Source organism: Synchiropus splendidus, chromosome 5 (genome assembly GCF_027744825.2).
Source record: "Synchiropus splendidus isolate RoL2022-P1 chromosome 5, RoL_Sspl_1.0, whole genome shotgun sequence".
NCBI lineage: Eukaryota > Metazoa > Chordata > Actinopteri > Syngnathiformes > Callionymidae > Synchiropus > Synchiropus splendidus.
Window position 1 is genome coordinate 13,972,501 of NC_071338.1, and position 14,105 is coordinate 13,986,605.

General features: G+C 40.8%; 2 protein-coding genes across 3 annotated transcripts in view; both read left to right on the plus strand.

The window, feature by feature from the left end:
- LOC128759416 (neuronal acetylcholine receptor subunit alpha-7-like) overlaps positions 1-2,066 on the plus strand; it is a 7,868-nt gene extending 5,802 nt beyond the window's left edge. For both annotated transcript variants that reach the window (XM_053866343.1, XM_053866344.1), the window contains exons 8-11: positions 77-163; positions 415-524; positions 1,132-1,186; positions 1,284-2,066. In XM_053866343.1, coding sequence (XP_053722318.1) covers positions 77-163; positions 415-524; positions 1,132-1,186; positions 1,284-1,564 — 533 coding nt within the window. In that variant the 3' untranslated portion in view covers positions 1,565-2,066. The remainder of the gene's footprint in view (positions 1-76; positions 164-414; positions 525-1,131; positions 1,187-1,283) is intronic.
- A 179-nt stretch (positions 2,067-2,245) lies between these two features.
- The window catches only part of trip4 (thyroid hormone receptor interactor 4), a 63,749-nt gene continuing 51,889 nt past the window's right edge, over positions 2,246-14,105 (plus strand). Inside the window, exons 1-11 of the mRNA XM_053864749.1 lie at positions 2,246-2,434; positions 3,068-3,246; positions 3,528-3,658; positions 4,096-4,314; positions 4,537-4,615; positions 4,702-4,798; positions 4,887-5,102; positions 5,195-5,324; positions 6,834-7,027; positions 7,119-7,243; positions 7,318-7,409. Of these exons, the coding sequence (XP_053720724.1) occupies positions 2,355-2,434; positions 3,068-3,246; positions 3,528-3,658; positions 4,096-4,314; positions 4,537-4,615; positions 4,702-4,798; positions 4,887-5,102; positions 5,195-5,324; positions 6,834-7,027; positions 7,119-7,243; positions 7,318-7,409 (1,542 nt within the window). The 5' untranslated portion in view covers positions 2,246-2,354. The remainder of the gene's footprint in view (positions 2,435-3,067; positions 3,247-3,527; positions 3,659-4,095; positions 4,315-4,536; positions 4,616-4,701; positions 4,799-4,886; positions 5,103-5,194; positions 5,325-6,833; positions 7,028-7,118; positions 7,244-7,317; positions 7,410-14,105) is intronic.

Below are 14,105 nucleotides of genomic sequence, written 5' to 3' on the forward strand. Positions count from 1 at the left end.
GGTTTATCCGGGATTGCTTTAGACACTTGCAGCGTCTCTCCTTGGACTTTTTTTCATGCATTGTTTTCCCTCTCAGGAGTGACAGTTCTGCTCTGCTTCATGGTCCTATTGTTGATGGTCTCAGAAGTGATACCAGCCACGTCTGAATCTGTGCCCTTAATAGGTGAGACAGCTTTGAATAAATGTTATTCCTTAACATTATGTTTGTGCATTACTCATCTGTGGGGATGGATAATTGAAAGGCACGTGTCTAACTCACACACGCAACATCTGTCCTGTCATTGGGCAACTTGTTTTTCACAAGGCTGATGAGATAAAGCATGCATTGCGTGCACAAAATAACAATTATAGCATACATATCTAATGTTATTCTTTATGCTTATATAATGTTATTCTTTGTGCTGTTTTTGCCAGCTCAGTACTTCATGACCACAATGGTCATTGTTGGCCTGTCACTCATTGCTACGGTGGTGGTCTTGCGTTTACACCATCATGACCCACGAGGGCAGAGGATGCCAAAGTGGGTAAGTGTCACCGATTTCATGAAGTTATCTACACCGATGGGACCAGGAAGCCACACCATGACGGAACCTTCCCATCAATCAGTTCATTCATGAAGTAAAATTTAATACATGAAATCATCTTTTTAAGGACACATTTTTTTTTAACATTCACGTTTGTGCAACACAGCCGTCATCCCCTCCACAAAACAATAACCAACAACAATCATGTATGTATCAGCAATCACTTCTCAGAATACACCGCACTAGAAAATCAATTTTCATACAACTAAATGTTGAAAGGAAAAATGCCATCTGGAAAGCTATGTTTTCTCACTCCCTTCCTCTGAACTGGCAGGTCCTTGTTTTACATTTAGATCAAGTGAACTGTGATGATGTCAACGAGTGCCATTATACGCTATGTTAGGGGGCAATCACTGTCAGGAACATATTTACCTCAGTGCTCAGCTTCAAATAGTCCAGTTGCATTTTGACTGATGAAAACACTGCTTTTTTACTGATTGTAACCACTCATGAACTGATGGTGACTGGTGATTCTGTCCTCTGCTTGCAGCATTATTCCATTGTTGTACGTCGTGTAATTTTGTGTTTGTGTGCTGTCAAACTTCAGGCTCGGGAGTTCCTCCTGAAGTGGTGTGCTTGGCTGCTCCAGGTGAAGAATCCAGGTGAGGATAGTTTGTCTAGTTTGTGTCAAAAAGCCAGCGCAAAGCCTTGTACATTGGCTATTATACGCTTAATTCTATTTTCTACCTTCCACTCCAGACTGTGGTCAGGTAGAGCAGGCGGGTGAGGACGTGAATCTCATCTCCAAAGGTGAGGGCACAGTGGAGCCGGAGGTTGGCAAGATCCTCGAGGAAGTGCGTTACATCACCAAGCACCTTCGTGCCAAGGAGGTCACTGAGAATGTCCATTCTGAGTGGAAGTTTGCAGCGTCTGTACTTGACCGTCTTTTCCTGGTGGTTTTTTCATTCCTCATGATTCTGGTGACACTTGGGATTCTTCTGTCAGCCCCAAGCCATGGCAACATCAGTCTCAAAAGTTAAAACATTATTGCCTGAAGCAATCCTAACCCAGCATAAACATTACAAAAATGTAAAACATTTTTACTCACATTAACCATTTTAACTCTAATGGCCTAGACAAAGGTGGTAGTGCAGGCAAAACATATACATTACAGAATGAAAATGATGTATCATTACTAACTTCAATACTGGCTACTACTCACTTTAACAAATACTGATAGGAATAATTATTTTCTTTCATGTTGTTGTGATATTTTTTAAGTTGTTTTGTTTATAGTGAACCAGTCACAGTAAAATAATACAAAATTGTATTGTCTCTGCTCCCATGTTTTTCTTTGAAGTGCGCTGGTTGACCACCAGCATTCATCTGTTAATTTATTTTTTATTTTTTAGAGATATTCATTTTTTATGTTAGAAAATAAATGAATCCTCTGTCATTCCAATATCCACATTAAGAATTCTGGTAAAGAAACTACAAACAACTTTTAAATAAAATAAAAATACCTATATAAAAAAAATAAAACTCTGACTGTTGTGTCTGTTGGGTTTTATGCGTTTATTTGAAATACAGATTTGTAACTTGATCAGTCACGGTGAAATCGTCTGAGTTTCAATCTGAGAGGTGCAGAACTACAGTGCACCATCTCTCGATTGCCCGGATTCCATTCAGTGTTACACCGCACTCTATGCATCAGTGTTTTGGAGCCGATAAGAAACACTGTAGACTGTCTCTATTCGATAAACTCCCTACTGGCGCATCTCTTCGCTCAGACCGTGACAGTGAAATCTATACCTACCTAATAACCTAATAATGTCGGAGCAACTTCTGCAATGGTGTTTGGAGCAGTTACAGCACCGGTTCGGGTTGGAAGCGTGTGAAGACATCGTCAGGTAAGTGACACGCAAGTCTGCTAGCCAGTCAGCTAACGACCATCGCCAGCTGAATTCCATGTTCAAACCCACGCTGTTATTTTTGTCTAAAATTAACCTTGATGCGGCTTTCCTGTTGACTGTCTTTTCTTGCGTTTAGATTTTTGTTTTTCAGTGGCGCACGACATTACTAATGGTTATTTTTCCGTGAATTCTCGACGTGTTAATTCTCCTCATTTTCAACTGTCATACGAAGTTATTGGGTGTTTAGATATTTTGGATATGAACACTTCGAAAAGTTTATACTCTATGGGTCGTTGTTTCGTTTTTTAACAAAGCATTGAGGATAATCTTCTTCTCCGCTGGTTTTCTGTTCAACATGTTCTGATGTTAGTTAGCTGTCCTGACCAGCTGAAATTTGGCTATATATATGGTCAGAAGTATAGGCAGTGAATGAAGGAACAAGTTCATGGCTGAAGTGAGTACTGTTGCTGGAGTCTCCCTTAGAATTTGGGGAACAGCTGGGCCATCGGGAAGACAGTCCAAGTACAACCTTTTCTGGTCTGCATTGATTGCAACTAGCTAGTATGACTTGACACTCTTGTCAGAATGTCTCCTCCTAAATATTTTAATCCTTCTCCTCTTCTTTTTCAGATATATCTTATCAATAGACAGTCCTGAGGAGATAGAGGAATATGTGGGGGACCTCCTGCAGGGCACGGATGGAAAAAAGAAGTACTTCATTGATGAGCTCCTCAGACGGCTGCAAAAGACTCGCAACGCAAACTCAACCACCTCTGAACCCGTTGATCCCAAAGATCCAGTGGCACCAGGTGATTCTGTGGAAGGAAATTGTTTAAGGCATCGAAATAGACAGAATGATGGGCATGAATGAGCGCTTGAGGTGACTACTTCAATGTGTTGTTTATGAAAGAAGCAATGTTGGAGATCGTCCACATGTGAAGGAGCACAGGTATATTCGAAGGAAGCGAATTCAAACAGCAGTATACTATCAAACATAAAAACATGGACATTAAACTTTTATATAATTAGGGATATATTTTTGTTTATTCATACAAATTTAAAAAAAATGTTTTCATCTGTTGCTCCCTAGATTTCCAAGATGTAAGCAAAGACCTCCAAAAGAAATCAAAACGCAAAGGCAGAAACAAACCTGAGCCAACGCCTGTGAGTCAAGCTTTGCCTGAGCCGGAAGTGATCAAGACCCCCATTGATCTGGTCAGGGTGAGTGCACAGAGCAACGTTCACATGTATACCATATATGGTATGGTCTGAATCCTTCGGGTTATACTACGACACAGCTAATATACGGGTTTTTATAGGCTAAAGAGCATCATGCTTGTCACATCAAACCGATGATATCACAACCCTTTTATTTAAGGTAAATAAAACGCCTGTGGTGTCGGAATATTGGACGTGCGGTCCAATGCGTGCGGAAGTAAATAAAAGATTGTGACGAGTTCATGATTGAAGTTAAGAATACTGCCAAGTTTGTTTCATGAGTCAGTCTCGATGCTGGACCCCCATTTTCAAAACTAGTTTAGGACAGACAGCGCCACTGCACCCGGTTAATATGCAGCTAGTATTCCAGTGCGCTCTGTAGTCCGTAATTTACAGTATTTTCTATTTCAATTGTAAATTCATTGTTGTTTCAATCAAAGGCTCAGGAAAGAGAAAAATCTTCCTCAACAAAGAAGAAATCCAAGTATGTCAACCTATATGCCAAAGAGGGAGAGGACCGACTGACCGTTTTACTGCCGGGGCGACACAGTTGTGATTGCCTTGCTCAGAAGCACAAGCTGATCAACAACTGCATCAGCTGTGGTCGCATTGTGTGTGAGCAAGAAGGTTCTGGACCATGCATCTTCTGTGGAAACCTGGTATGTGTTTTGAATTCAGACCTTTTTTTTTTTTTTTTTAAGCCGTTCTTTATGTATATTGTTTGGCTCTTAAAATATATATATATTATTTAAAATGATCCTGCCAAATTAACATTACAATTTTAAAATATGTTTTATTGTCTCAAACATACCTAAAAGTAGCCTTTATGCACATGGTAGCCTATTTATTTGTCAAGATTAAAGAAAATGTTGTATAATTAGGTTTGCACCAATGAGGAGCAGGAGATTCTACAACGCGACTCCAACAAAAGCCAGAAGCTAAAAAAAAAGCTAATGGGAGGTAAGAGTCACAAATGTATTGTCATTCAAAATGAACAAATTCACGAAAAGATACGAACCTGTCATAAAACCTGTTTGATCTTGGAGATCGAGACTATCTACCCAACCAAGAGGCTAAAATAAAGGCTGGGTTGGAGAAAGCTGTTCAACATAAAGACAAGCTTTTGGAATATGACCGGAATAGGTGAGATAAGAGGGTTTCATTTCCAAGCTTTTGATCATGAAGTCACTGGAGTAGTCATTTGCTTCTCCGTTCTTTGTGGTAAATTTAGTGTCAGAAGAACTCAGGTCCTTGACGATGAGTCGGACTACTTTGCTACTGAATCCAATCAGTGGCTGTCACCTGGCGAGCGAGAAAAGCTGAGAAAAAAGGAGGAAGAGCTGAGGGAGCTTCGTCATTCTTCTCGCAAAGACAGAAAGATCACTTTGGATTTTGCAGGCAGACAAGTGATTGATGAAGGAAACAACCTCAATGAGTATTACAGCAAGTGAGTGAGAGATCGTTCACATTTAACCTCATTCATTAAGAAATGTTGGGGTGTATTGGAGCCTGCACTTCTAACCTCATTTGCCTATGCAGATTGGATGAAACCTTAAAGGAGATGAATAGTGGCACCTCAGGAAAAGCTCCACTTCATGCTGAAAGACAGAGAGAAAGACAGGCTCTCGGTCAGCTTGTCAACCCCAACATCATGACGAAGGCACCACAAGTAGGGGGTTCTGCTTTTTTATAATTTTGTTTAAATGTGACTTCTAAATAGGGATGGGCGATAACTTATTGTACACAATATGCGGCCAAACACAATCTCCACGATGACAATTCTGCATCTCACGATAAATTCGATAAACACCTGACACACTCGCTGCATTGGACTTGCACACGGGAACATGATGAGACCGCGACGGCGCAGTCCAGCTTCACAGCGTTTGACAGCCGACACCGGCGTGTGACAGTTGTGGAGAGTGTGGTGGACTTTGGTTCACGATCGCAGTTAAAAAAAAAAAAAAAAAAAAAAAAAAAAAGTTGGATGTTGGACCGACATCCGCTCCGGTATTGGTGGCGGCGTCCTCCTCTGCGTCCCTGGTTAGTGTTCAATGATCGCGGACACATTCTCACAGGGCAGCGCTCATGCTACGACCCAGCATCACAAAGGGACCATTAAAAAAATTCTAAAGCGGTTGAAGTATTCATGAAATCTTCAATAAGGCAATGGAAAACAACCATTTTAGGAGAGAGGATTGTGAAAAGGTTTTTCATCACACAAGACAAAGGACTGACAGTTTGCATAATGATTTGGGGAGTAGAATATGACTAAATGATGATTTATTCACATTATTTCTAATATGTCTTCAAAAGCATCTAGAAACTGTGTCCAGACTGGTCCATAGTTAAAGTCAACTGTTGAGAAACAAATGATACAGCAGACAGATGGCGCAATTTAACCCCTAAATAAAGCTGGCAGAGCAGTCTGTCAGACGAGCGGCTTCTACGAGCGATGTGAAACATTGAATTTCTCATCTCTACACTTAGTTAACTATTATATTTAAACATAAACGAATAATGATGTTGGAGACAAACTCATTTGATCATAAAGCAATTTCAAGACAGACTACAGCGTCCAACACATGCAATTGCATAAAAATGTATGTATTGTGATAATTATCATTATCGCCGACATAACAACATATATCGGGATAACTTTTTTTGTCCATATCGCCCATCTTTACTTCTTAACATTTGAAGAGAGTTTAATTTGAAGTTGAATATTGTCGGGCTGTTCCTATTTAGAAATAACTTCATAACTCAACACTTAACTTGCCACTACCTTTGTTCTCACCTCCCAAAATAAAGGGCAAATATTACCACAATTTAGTCACAGTAACACTCACACCGAGCACACATTGACTTGTGTAGGTGATACAATATCAAGTGTGATTTTCTTTTTTTTTTCTTCTCCAATCCTATGAAGAAGAGGAAGATAGGACAGTGATTGTCATTTATTCATGTACTGAAACATGAAGTTCCTGGTAGAGTTGTAGATGTGCTTAGAAGAGAAGCATTTCTTCAGTTAAAACAATTTTGTTGTAGTTCTGTGACAATCATCGTTCATTATTAAAATACCGTACGCTAAAATCATCAGGAGCTGTTGCTCCTACTGACAACTTGAGCACAAGTGAAAACAAGCGATAGACCTTGATTCAACTTGCTATGTCTACAGTGGGTGGATGTAGGTGGCAATGAAAACTACAAGAGAAATACAGAGAATGTGAAGCCTGTGGTGAAGGACAGAAGAGAAGACGAACGCTGCAAGTTGCGCCTTCAAGACAAAGAGCTTCAGGAAATGTCTGATGGGGGTTGGTGTCTCAGCATGCACCAACCTTGGGCGTCACTTCTGGTTAGAGGCATCAAGAGGTAGAGCAAGATGACAAGCTGTGTTCATGCTGTACAACATTAGGAATATATTAAACAAATTCTGTGTGCATTATGCAACTTTCTTTGGCAGGGTTGAGGGACGGACTTGGTACACAGCTCACCGGGGTCGTCTTTGGATTGCTGCTGCAGCCAAAAAGCCCACGCCTCAAGAGATTGCTGAAGTTGAAGCAATGTACCACAGCATATACGGAAGAGGTATATGCTGTGACCTGACCTAAGTGGTCAACAACAATTCTCACTGTCTGTTATGTTTTTGTTTGTGTATTCAGTGCCCAATTTTCCAAAAGAATACCCTACGGGTTGTTTGTTGGGCTGCGTTCACATGACGGACTGCCTTTCTCAAGAACAGTTCCAAGAGCAGGTAGGATCTATGTTGGTGGTTCTTGACCATTACGTTTTCTTATATAGCTGTTCTTTAATTTTATTGAAGATGGACAAGAGTAGTAAGGGGGCCTTCCGTCAGTTGTTTTAGTCAAATGATTTTAATGTTTCAAAATTAACCGCAAAACACACATATACACACACACACACACACACATATTTCTATTATACATAACATTGTGGCGTTTCTCATTGCCTCTCCCCCTAAACTTGACCATGCAAAACATGTGGCTAACCTTAGGCAGGACTCTGAAACCAGGGTAAACTTACACTCCATTTCTAATGACCCAGTTATTTTTACCAAATGTCTACACAAAGTCATACATTCCTCTTTTTGATTTTGTTTCACAAATTGACGAAGGTGCATAAATTTCAAATTCATTTCTCGAACGGATATTCTTAAACGGCTTCGTTGTCAATTTAAATAATTATGAGCGAAAAGTGACATGCTCTTCGACCTTCCACCAGCAGAGGTCAGCCTTTGCCTCTTAAACATCAATCTGGTATGCATGCTCACATTGTTGCCACTAGAGGCAGTGTGAACCATGGGAAATCTTCAACTCTTCAAATGAATTCACTGTCACTGGATTGGAATCCTCACATTCTGCAGTTTATGTTTTCCTTTCTTTGTGTGTGAAAATGGCTCAAAGGTAAATGAATTTCCAAGTGGACCATTTAACGTCCTCAATGACTTCCTGGTCTGTTGAAATAATTGCTAAATCAGACCATGTTTGGGGAAAACGTGGACAGAATTTGGGCTGTTTTCCAAAAATTGGTTCAGATAATATAGTAATTGCTCAATTGTGTTTACATATGTGTCTGTAGAGAACAACTTCAAATGTTTTCTGGTACATGGTTTGCTTTATCCCTACGGGGACTTGTAAATCTAAGGGTTTTTCCCTTTTGTACTCACTCTGTCCTCATTCTCTACTCCACCACTCATTCCACCCCAGGCTTTAAAATCATGTTTGCAGGCAGTGTGACTGCCCTTTCATCCTATGAAAGGGTAGGTGTGTGTGTGCACATGTGTGCGAGTGTGTCTGCATGTTCACTTGTACAGAACAGCCATAAATAACACCCCCACTCCACACAGGGAAAAAAAGAACTTAAGACATGCATAGGTAGCAGATCATGGTGGTAATTATTCAGTTTCCTTCTTCAATTCTTTCATGTTTTATTTTATTCATGTAAGAAAATACACTGTCTGGTGCAATGTTGGTAGTCACCCTGTGTATTTTTATTGTGTGTAACACTAAACATAGCAGCATGTAGTTGTACCAGTGAGGGGGAAGATTTACTGTCCTGTGCTGGCAGCTGTGGGTGGTTAAAAGAGGAGGAGGGGTGAAGGACAGACTGCCATTATTCTTTAGGCTCTTCCAAATCTGACCCTTGTGGTGTTCATGATTTCTTGAGTAAGTGGAATGTGGGAAACAAGATGAAGAACGCAGTGTGTCTGATCATGCAGAGAGCAAAGGCAGGTTTAAAATGATGCGACCTATATGTAATTGTAGTCACTTTCGTGACACTATTGAACACTGTCAATCTGATACCTTGCTGACAGAAAGCAGTAAAAGACCACCCCAGGCAGAACAGGGTCTCCATCTGCTTGACTTGGACCAATTCCTTCCCTCATTAGGAACCAACTGGTGTATTGATCCATTTTCTATATAAGCTTTCCTTTCCCCCCCAACACCAGAGCCCCCATTTATTATGAATAATTGGTCAGCTATTATCATCACTGCCCCACAGCATGGGTTGTTGTCTTTAAGATTGACCCACCAATTGCAGGTGATGGTTGGTATATTGATATTAGAATTATTATCTATGAAAATACTGGGTCGTCCCAGCATACTCTTTTACTCATATTACCTTCTTTCCTGAAAAGATTACTTATGTGGTTCACTCTTCCTATCTATATTATCTTGCAAATGTTGAGTGTAAAAGTGTGTTGGAATAATGCATTACCATGCCAACTTTATTCATGACACACTTATTGCCAACACACTATGGCAATAAAGTGCTTATAGTACACATATGAATAACAAGAAACATTCACAACAAATAAATAAAACCTAGCCTTATTGTATACAATACGGCCATGAATACAGGCAAAACCATAAAATCAGACACTAAAACTAAATAGATAAATTATGAATTTTTATTTAATTTTGTTACAAGCAGTCCGCTGCAAATATGTCTATTACAGTTTTCTATTTGTTCAATGGCAGCGGAAGTATGTTCACTATCTGTGAAATCATGTGGCCTTGGGATGAAAATGTACTTTTACTTCCTCATATGGCTCTCACAACTCTGATTGGGTATGAGTGTTATTTGCAGTTTGGTTGAATGCTCTAAACTGACAGAGGCTAATTCTCAACATTCAAATTGATTCTCAGCACAAGTGCAAGCACTTCACACCCCACACAGAGGCTGCAGTGCGCCATCAGCTAACTCCTGTGGTGAAACAATTGATCGCATCAGACAACACTCTTAATAAGTATCTGGTGTCTTGCAAAAGGCTGAATGAGCAGCTGCAGAGCTGCAATTCTCAATGTTAATGTCACTGTTCTGTAATCTCTTTGACATTTGTGTCATCAGCTCAGTCTGTATGCTGCCTCATAATCATTTTAGTGCACAAAGACCAGACAGGTAAACAGAATGGAAGTGGTTAAGTATGAAGCGTGCATGAGGAACTCACAATCGTCCTACATTAATTATGGTTCATTCAGTTTTAAAAAAGAAGACGCTGTTTTTTTATGCATTGTAGTACTCACTGTTAATACTTAATATGGTGTATTGCAATGTGGTGAGGTGAGGCTTATCGTCATTGGTGGTAGTGTGGTGGCGCTCTGTGTCCCGTACAACACATCATAAATTGAGCACCCCAGGGTCTTGGGGTTCTTCGGCCTGACTACACTGACAATATTCAATAGGGCTGGCCTTAGACCTGGTTGAGTGATGCAGTGATGACATCAGGAGAAGAGCATGCTGTCTACCTCAGCTTAAGCATGGATCTTACTGCAGTAGATGCTACTGCATAAAAAGGGCTGTATACTCAACTAAGTGGCAAGGGAAAATGCCGGTATATCTGAGGTGTTGTCAACGAGGGGCTACAAGACACCTGAAACAAAAGCCTGTCTGACTTGGTGTGACTTGTCTTTCGTATGCTAATCATTGTCTATGGTAGCCAAGCAGTAGATCTTCTCCTTGACTACCATCCGTTGAGCCTTCAGTAGACTTACTTTTAAAACCGCTCTTTCCCACCTTACTGGACCCACCAACACTTGTCTTGCATATCTTGGCCCTTTCCTTTCAAGCTCTGTAAAATTATAAACTCCACATTGAAGACTTGTGGGCAGACTTGGTCCCTGTGCTCCCCTTTAATTCACCTGCGGTAATTTGGACTTATCCAGCCCCCCCATATCTCGGTGTCTCAGCACAGTCTTCGTCTGTGTCACTGGCTGCACATGGTCTCCACTTCCATCCAGTGACGAAGGTCAGATCAATATTCCTGTCCAAGGGATCCTGGGATTCTGTGACAGTCATTTCAATCATTGCTTTGCTGCATTTGAACTCCTCCACTAGCCTAAATATCTGTAGAGCTTGAACAGGTAAGCCCAGGCACTTCCTAACCTGCATATTTACCAACCTCACTGTCCTATTGGTATGTGATGGCAGGTAATCTCACAGATGGAATGTGGCTTCATGAGGTGTTGCAGCAGTCCAAACTGAAAGCTTCTCAGTTTCAGAAACCCTGTGAGAGCAATGTTGTTGATCTGTTTGTCAAATGATGGCATCCAGCCTGAGTCCCACCTGCTTGAAGTCTTTGAGCTCTGCGTCATAACAACAGCCAATGCTTGTAGTAGGCTTCCGCATGATCGTTTGTGTTGACTCATTGATATATATACACACGTACATCCCACCCACTGCACTGTGTACAAACAAAAAATAATGTCATGCCATGGAATAGGGTCAAATAAAGATATATTATTTTCTTTCCCCAAACAAGTTGAAATCAACTTTAAAATTCAATCTTTGTGGTCTGTTTCACTTAAAGGCAGGATAAGTTTCTGTGGAAAGGTTGTTTCAAGGTGTTAGTTAGCATTAAAAGAATTACTTTCAATTCAATACATATAAGTATCTCTGCTAACACTGGTGGTTTTTGTCCACATGGAGTAATTACGTCAGATTCCCCCTTTAGTATTTAGCATGCATCCAATTCCCTTGTTCCTTGACAGATGTTTTCGAGCACTAGGTGTCTTTTTTGAGATGTGCATTTATATAACTTCAGCTGGTCTGTGTGCTTCCAGCCCATTAACATTTACTCAAACCACAGGTTTACAGAGCACATCACATAGCTGCAAGCCCAGCCACTTATCTGTTAAAAGAGGTGCTGGTTTCTGTGGAATTCCATTTGTGCAAGTTCTGCCTTTGACCTCCAGTTTGAAGCTCCTGTGCTTGTTAGGCAGGCTGGAAGCTCGGACTGATGCCTGAGTTTCCTTGTGTGGTAATGTGATATTTATATGCTGAAAGCTTTCATGCCAGCATGCCACACACACACTTGCACACTCTCTCACAGGGTATATTGGATGCATTCCAAAGAAAGGGAAGTCAGGCAAGGCTATTTCTTTCTCCCCGTTTATTTTTTTTTCTCCCAGTAACAGTGTGTATATCCTTCGCACCGGCTGCTCCCTTCTCTTCCTGCTCCCATCCCCCATATTTCATCTTCATAACCCCCCACGCACGCTTTCCTTCCAACAGTATGTTTTACAGGACTGTGAATCTTTATGGAGCTGTGGAGAGTTCAGTTTCTGCTCGAGTGAACAGGCATGCACAATTACATGCAACTCTTTGTCTCTGTCTCTAGTCCCTCTCTTTCAATCGTATTCTGCAAAGCCTCAGTTACACCAACACTGTGAAGGAGAGCCCTCACATTCCTCCTTTTCTTGCTGGGCCGCTTGCCACGGCAGAGAGGTCAGACATCATGTGATTCTGCAGTTGTGTGTAGAATTCATTCAGCCCTTAGAGTCCCTAGGCACTGGATGACAACCAAGCAAACCTCAGTCACAGGTTTTTATCAGCATGAAAAATACATGGAACCATCTGCTGCTGGCAATTTTTCTTCCACGCTGTTCAGAATTTTTTGGTAGTCCTTTGACCACTTCATGGATTGTTACTATTTAATGACTAGCTTTCTTTGTTTTGTCTCCTGCTGCCTTGTGCTTATCTCCTTAGATCAGTTTGTTCTATTAATGTCTGTCACTTGTCTTGTCTAGTGGCAAGAACATGTTCCTCCAAATCAGAGTTACAAGGCGTAGCTCCTGGTCTGGTCATTACATATTTCTTTACTCCTTCATGTGGTTGAATCTTTGTCGTCTTTCCCATCATGGGCTGACCTTGTGCATCCACTCGTGGGTGCAGATACACTTCGTGTCCTCCTTTACCTCTCCATGGATATCAGTGGTTGTCTTCTTCTTTTTTGCCCTTTACCTATACATCAATTTCAAACATTCTTTATTCAACATGTTCACTCTTTCCTCTCCACATGTCCATAACATCTTACTTTTTCTTCTGATATCTCCACGAGCTCTCTCTAATAAACGTTCTAATTTCAAAAGATGTGAGCAATTTCTACTTATCCACTTTTAAATCTGCTCCTTGTCTCTTTGTCAGAGCAGCTTTCTCTAAACATGACAGGTCTCGCTACTGTCCCACAGCGCCTGATTTTATTTTTGCTACTCCTATCATAGTGAACTTACGGCTTGCTTGCACATTTTGGAGCCAGGCTTTTAGCTGGGGAGGCATCTAAACTGTGTGACATGACAAATTGGACGCCCTGTGTCCTCAGCCGGACGCCCTAAATTTCTGATCATTAGTACCTGTGTAATGCCCTACTCATACACTGGTTTTCTTGAAAATGGTGTTTCTGCACAGTAATTTTGCCGAATATGAGGTCGCCATATTTGTTTATCACCTGCGGCATGGAAGCATGCGCCATTAGATTAGATGTCTCACACTGAAAACAAACACTAGTTTACAAAACTAACTCACAGCTGTTTAATCAGAGGAGTATTTTTGCATGAAGCCCACAGCGTCTTCTTTTTTTTATTACAAAACAGGTTGTTTAATTCAATCGTTGACTTGGTGTGTTGGGAGGAGAATGGGTAGTGCACAGGGCTTTGGGTGCCCTGTTTCAAAATCCTATCTAACAGCCTGTTTGGAGTTGTATGTCTGAAATACTAAGGCTGCTTTGACTCCACAGTGGATAATGTAGAAGTCTAAATAAGATTGTGACGTAATATGTATCTTATGTAACGTCCCTCAAAGCAGCATGTGTTGATCAGTATGCTGCAGTTGTCTAAACATTTTAAGTATTTAAGCTATGCTTGCTGTGATAAAACTTAAAATCAACTCTTCCTATGACATATAAGCACTTCCAGTGCTGTGATGAATCAACAACAGGACCTGAATCAGGTAGGAATAGAAATCTCTCCATCATTTCGTGGTTCAAGTAAGATGTTGCTGTTGAGCATTAGTGCTTGCTGTTTGGACAGCATCGGTTATGCTCTCACTCTCTGTCTTTGTCTTCTATGTGTTTGTTTTATTTCAAATAGTAGCCCCAGCTGGTGTTTTGCTTTTGGATATTTTTTTGTTTAATTTGATTTTATGTATTACC